Genomic DNA, 5984 nt, shown 5'->3' with positions numbered 1-5984 from the left:
TTTTTTTTTTTTTAAGATTTTATTTATTTATTTGAGAGAGATAGAGACAGCCAGCGAAAGAGGGAACACAAGCAGGGGGAGTGGGAGAGGAAGAAGCAGGCTCATAGCGGAGGAACCTGATGTGGGGCTCGATCCCAGAATGCTAGGATCACGCCCTGAGCCGAAGGCAGAGGCTTAACCGCTGTGCCACCCAGGCGCCCCAAGGGGGGGGGGGGTCAGCCTTCTAACCCTTGTCTTCAGGATGCTGGAAGTGCAGGTGAGACCCCTCTTTTCCAGGGGGAGGAGTAGAGGCCCAGGAAAGGGGGTCGTTTTTGTCTGGAGTCAACTTAGCACAAAGGGCTTCACTCTTCCTCAAGCCTCTACCCCCAGCACCTTCCTGTCCTGTCTCAGTGATGTTGTAATTTCTTGTCTCTGTCTCTTCCTCTTGGTGCGTTAAAAGTGAAATAACCACAGTTACCCTTAGAAGAACTTGCACAGGAAATGATCCTCGGAGCTGTGCACTTGCTGCGTCTGTAAAGTTGGCGGGTGTGGCAAGACTGCTGGAAACGGGCAGCACTGGACTCACTCTGTATCTATCTAGCTATGTATCTGTCACACAAATTTGAGTGAGGCAGAGCAAGAGGTAGTCAGCCCTGCCTTCTCAGTATCAAATGTAGCAAACGCCCTCCTTAAAGTGGAGAAAAACTTCTGCAGTGAAACTTGGGGGTCCTGTGGGCAGACTGGGAAGTGACGGGAGCCTCCTGCCGTGTCCCGAATCCTAAAATCAACCGTAAAGCGGAAAAATCAGACTTGGATGTGAAGAGAATCTCCTAATCTCAATGTTGCCTCTTTCTAGCTGTGACTTGAAGCAAATCACTTAAAACCTCAATGAACCTGTTTCATTATCTCTAAAATCGGGGTAGAAATGCCTGGCTAAAAGGACAATTACGCATGCGCCAGGCGTTCAGCAAGCCTTCAACAATCGTTGGGGCTACTAGCTACCCCTCCGGTGGGCCTGAGGCCAGCGGTCTTCTACTCTCCTTGCTCCCCACTTCCTTGGGCCGTCCTCAGAGAGGCTGCGTCTCCCCAGTCAACCTATGCCTTTAAGGCTCCGGCCCCGCGGCTTGTGCGAAGTCCGCTTGCGGAGCGCTGGGTCGCCGCGGCCCGAAGGCCACGGGTGGGTGAGGCGCACGAGGCAGCCCTCGGAGCGGGATCGGGTATTTTGAGCCACCAGGCCGGGAGTCAAGGGCGCAGGCAGGCCCGGCCGAGCCCCCACCTGCGGGCTCCAGCAGCTTCCTGCAGCGGCCCGGCTCCGCCCCCACGCCTCCCACGCGCGGACTCCTGGCGAGGCGCGCCAGGCCCTCGGGCCCACGCGGCGGGCGGAGCAAACCGGGGCCTTTGTGTTCAAACCGCCCAATGGGCGGTGGCAGTGGGCGGTGACGCGGGCGGGGCCCGGCCAATGGGTTGCGGCCTGTCAGCGTTGATTGGCAGGCGCACACATACACACTCGGCCACGCGCGCGCCGGCCGGCCCAACTCGCGCGGAGCGGTTCTGCGCGGGTCGCATTGTCTGCCGCGGCGTCCCGCCCGCTGGCCTCGTCCCGCGGCGCCGCTGCCCGCGCGCTCCGGGCCCCTCACCGAGCGCAGCTCACGGGATTCAGACGCGGGAAGGGGGCGCGCCCGGGAGGCGTAGAGGGCCTCGGACGCCCCCGGCCCCGCACGGAGCAGCCGCGGCAGCAGGTAACCGCCGGCCGTGGGCCTCTGGCGGGTGGACGTGCGGGGCAAGGGCGGTGGGGCGGCCTCGCCCGCCTCCCCGCGGGCCCCGGGCCCGCCGACTCTGGGGTCATCGTCAGGCCGCTCCGGCCAGGGCCGAGCTGCCCAGGCCTGGCTCTTCCTCCCCGGGCCAAGCTGGGCCGGGCTCCAGCCCCGCCCGGCGCACGCCCCTGGGCCGGTCGGGAAGGACCAGCGCGGTGCCGGGGCCAGCCGCCCTGACTCATCTCCGCAGCCCGCCCACTGGCCAGCCCGGAGGGCGGATGTCTCCAGGCGGGACTTCCCTGGGCAGGACCTCCCCGAGAGGAGGGGAGCGAGAGCCGGGCCACCTCAGACCGGCCCAGGGCAGTGCCTGTGTTTTCGTGCCAATCAGGCAGTTTCCAGGGACAGGCAGTTCCCTGCCTCTGCCTGTCAGACTCTGGGAATAGGAGGAAGGCCCATTTTGTTCCGTTCTTAAAAAAAGACACCAAACAAATAGGAGGCGGGAGTGTGACTTAGAGCGGCAGGGAAGGAGCGTGGTTGGTTAAAGAAAAGAAAAGAAAAAAGAAAAGAAAGAAAATCAAATGTCTGCAGGTTCAGCCCGTAGAGAAAATGAAGGGAGAAGGGAGTTAGCACCTGGAGCGTTTTACAGGTCCCACGAGGGAAAGTAGTGTGAAAACGCCCCGTGGAAGACGCCCGAGATCTAGGTTAAGTCTGAAGACCGGCCGGATACTGCCATATAAGTTTGTGGAGGGGGGTGTGGGGAAAGGTGGAGTTGAGAAAAGGATGTGGTTCAGCCCAGAAGTGGGGAGCGATGTTGTGTTTGAGGGTTTCTTAACTGATGTGTGTGTGTGCGTGTGTGTGTGTGTGTGTGTGTGTGTGTTGGTGAGGGTGGGGTCTATTCTGATACGCAAAAGATTTGAGCTCCTAGAGGCTCTTGTTTTGTTTTGGAGGATTCAGGCCTGACCTTTCTCATCTTCTGAAATCCAGACTCCGTTGCAAACTGTTTCATGGTACTGGGACTACAGGAAAGACGGGAAGGGTGGAGGAGGGTGCTGGCTGCTGACAGTTTTCACCACCCCCTTCCACCCCGCCCCCACCCCACACACTCCCTCTGAATATTTATATTCTTGCCAACTGCTGCTTGAGTTGGCAGAGACATTGTTTTGTTTCTGCCCCGGGGTGAAGGCTTCATTCCCTACAGCAGGCAGGGGTTAAGAGGAGGAGCCTATATGGGCATCTGGAGCTTTCAGGTGGGGAGGGCAGTCGTGGGGGTGGAATTACCTTATAAGGAGTGGAATATAGAAAGGGACCCAGGCCAACTTCCTGCTTTGCTACTACCAATTGGTCCCTTTACCAACACCAGCTAAAAACCACGGAAGAATGCCAGGTGGGCATCCTACCTGGGAAGATGCCAATAAGACCAAGACATGAGGCTGCTTGTTTTTCAGAAGAGGACTTTCTAGAATTCTCCAGCTAGACTAACCAGACCTTCTGGTTTGCACAGTCTTGAGTTGGGAAATAGCAAATATGCCCTCTGTACAACCTAGGGAGCTAACAGTTTAAGTATCACCCAGGAATATTAGAAGCGATAATAAGTCACAAGTACTGGGGACTATCGAGTGAGCCGAAGTATAAAAAGACTTCGTACACAGGCAGCCAAAAGCACCACGTTGCCTCACGTTGGTCATCTGAGATTATGAATTTGAGTTTTTATATCTGGAAGGTTTATTAATCCTCCTCTGGTTGTCGAGCGCTGCCTTTTGCCTGGTCTCACCTTGGCCTCCTTTGAGTGCTCGCTATCAAGTCCAAAGCCTTGATTTCTCACCCCACGTGCTGACTTGTTCCCTCGCGCAGAGATTGACCGTAACCCCACCCGCTGCTCCACCTCCCAGTTTTGTTAGTTTGTTAACAAATACTTGTTGTGTGACAACCCTGTCGACAGCCTGTTCTGAGCATATTTGAGGCTATTAAAGACTCTAGTTGGGGACACACAACACAACTAAAAAAAAAAAAAAAAAAAAAAGGCAGCTTGAAAGCTTTATGGTAGAGGGGAGAGACCCAGGCTGTGCCACCTGTCAGATCTAAGCTCAGACCCTGCGTCTGTCATTCACAGGCTAGGTTGTGGGCAGGATCACCGATCACCTCGGTGTCCCGGGTTCCTCCCTTGTCCAGTGGCAGTAACGGTACGTCCCATGTTCACAAGGGTCAGGGATGGCTGTGTAAGGAGCCAGGTACCTAACCTAGGAGGCATTTAGCAAAGTATTTTGTCATCACCATCACCATCCTACCAGGATGTCCTGCTGTTGCTGTATTAACCGCAGAAGGGAAACCGCATACAGACCCCTTCAGGGTGGAGGTGGGGCTTACGAGGAAAAGGTTTTCTCCGGTCCAGGTTGGATTGGCGCCCTGAGTCAATGAGTATAGCCACAAGGAAAAGACAGCGTGTCCCCTCGAAGAGCAACAGCTGGGATGAGCGTGCACACGGCTCTAGGGGGAGGGCAGCATGGTGCGGGTTGGCTGGACTGGGGCGTCTGGGCGAGGCAGCAACGATCAGAGTTCAGTTAGCATCTGTCGGGGGCCTGTTGTGTTCTCCGCGCTCTGCTATGTGCCAAAGGTTGCAGAAGGTCTGGTTCTGCCTCTCGTGCGGCTCAGCGGTAGGTAAACTGAAAACTAGAAAAGCTTGTGGAAAGCACCAGGAGAGGCCACCCGGGTACTAAGTGAGCTCGAGGCCGGGCGGGTGCCAGAGGGTGCTTAATGCCCCCACGTTCTCACCTCTCAGGCTGGGTTGAATGCACATGGGGGTGGACTGTTCCCTGGGAGCCAGGTCCCCAGGGAGGAGCTGAGACCCACCCCAGGCCTCCCAGGTCCTCCTTTCTCTCCCAAGATTCTCTTCACGGGGAGGGTCCCCATCCTACGTCGTCATGTCCCGCCGAAGCCAGCGGCTCACGCGCTACTCCCAGGGTGACGATGACGGCAGCAGCAGCAGTGGAGGGAGTTCAGTGATGGGCAGCCAGAGCACCCTGTTTAAAGACAGCCCTCTCAGGTAGGGATTGCCACCCCCCCCCCACCATGGATCGCACTGACCTGCAGAGCAGAGGGCCGGGTGGGTCGCCGCATGGTGTCTTTCCGTTGCCACCTCAGCGGGCAGAGATCAGATGCCCTTGTCTGGTTGAGGGGAGCCTTCCCACCGGTGAGGATGCCAGGACCCCGCAGTGCCATTCCTCCTCCCCCTGTTGTAAGCCGGGCTGTTGCTCCCATGTTCAGAGGACAGGACGTGGGGAGAGGCAGCTTCAAGAATAACCCAGGCCAGATGCCCCCAAAGTGCAAGTGAGGTTCACGGGAGCCCCCTCTGCTATGGATGGGCGGGCCCTTCTGGCCATCCCCCCAGACCCACGTGTCCTGTCTGTGGGGCTGCAGCAGGGCCCTCAGCACGGCCAGCGAAGCAGCCGAGGGGCACAGCAAATGAGCTGAAGCAGGCGCCCGCCTCATCCTGCCCCGCTTGCGGATGGGAGGTCCCCATAACAGCTCCCGACGGGGCTTTGGCTAGTCCCAGGCGGCCAAGTCAGCTTGGTCTGGGTTTTCAGTGGGTGGTAGAAATTGCCACTGCATTAAGAAGCACGAGAAGAAACTTGGGCTTTGAAGTTAGGGACCTGGATTTGAATCCTGACTCCATCACTTAACTGCTGGTGGGATTTAGAGATAATGGGAGCCGAGAAAGCGCCCGTGGTTAGCACCGTCAGTAGCCGGGAAGCTGTCCGTTGCCTAGCAACACGGCTGACCCGCTCACTAGAGGCCGGCAGAGCGGCCTGCTTTCCTGTTCCTGGCCTGGCTCACCTGCCTGTTCCTGGCCTCTCCCCTCCTGGCTGACCTCCCGCAGGACCTTGAAGAGGAAATCCAGCAACATGAAGCGCCTCTCCCCAGCGCCCCAGCTGGGCCCCTCCTCCGACGCACACACTTCCTACTACAGCGAGTCGGTGGTCAGGGAGTCCTACTTCGGCAGCCCCCGGGCCTCCTCCCTGGCCAGGAGCTCCATCCTCGACGACCACCTGCATAGTGACCCCTACTGGAGTGAGTACCCGAGACCTTTCTCCTGGGGCTTTGCTTCCTTTGCTTCCAGTGGAAACTTAAGGCCCAAAGTCTCCCCATGAGTGGTTTCAGAGGAGGGGCTAGAGGGGCCGAGTGTCTGAACTCGCAGGCCGCTTTGGACAACGAAGTGGTCATGGAGCCGCTCCAGGCCCAGAGCCCCCCCCCCCC

At 58.1% G+C, this 5984-nt stretch overlaps 1 protein-coding gene across 3 annotated transcripts in view; it reads left to right on the top strand.

Annotated features, from left to right (window-relative positions):
• Positions 1–1501: 1501 nt before the first annotated feature.
• SUN2 (Sad1 and UNC84 domain containing 2) overlaps positions 1502–5984 on the top strand; it is a 17842-nt gene continuing 13359 nt past the window's right edge. The window contains exons 1-3 of one of the 3 annotated variants that reach the window (XM_040637549.1): positions 1503–1718; positions 4615–4773; positions 5608–5798. In XM_040637549.1, the coding sequence (XP_040493483.1) occupies positions 4652–4773; positions 5608–5798 (313 nt within the window). In that variant the 5' untranslated portion in view covers positions 1503–1718; positions 4615–4651. Of the gene's footprint in view, positions 4774–5607; positions 5799–5984 lie in introns of all 3 variants that reach the window. The other 2 variants (XM_008705552.2, XM_008705551.2) reach the window with 2 other exon arrangements.

The sequence above is a fragment of the Ursus maritimus genome, unplaced genomic scaffold, assembly GCF_017311325.1.
Source record: "Ursus maritimus isolate PB19 unplaced genomic scaffold, ASM1731132v1 scaffold_21, whole genome shotgun sequence".
NCBI lineage: Eukaryota > Metazoa > Chordata > Mammalia > Carnivora > Ursidae > Ursus > Ursus maritimus.
Note: the sequence above shows the minus strand (reverse complement) of the source record. Positions and strands in the feature narration are given on the sequence as shown.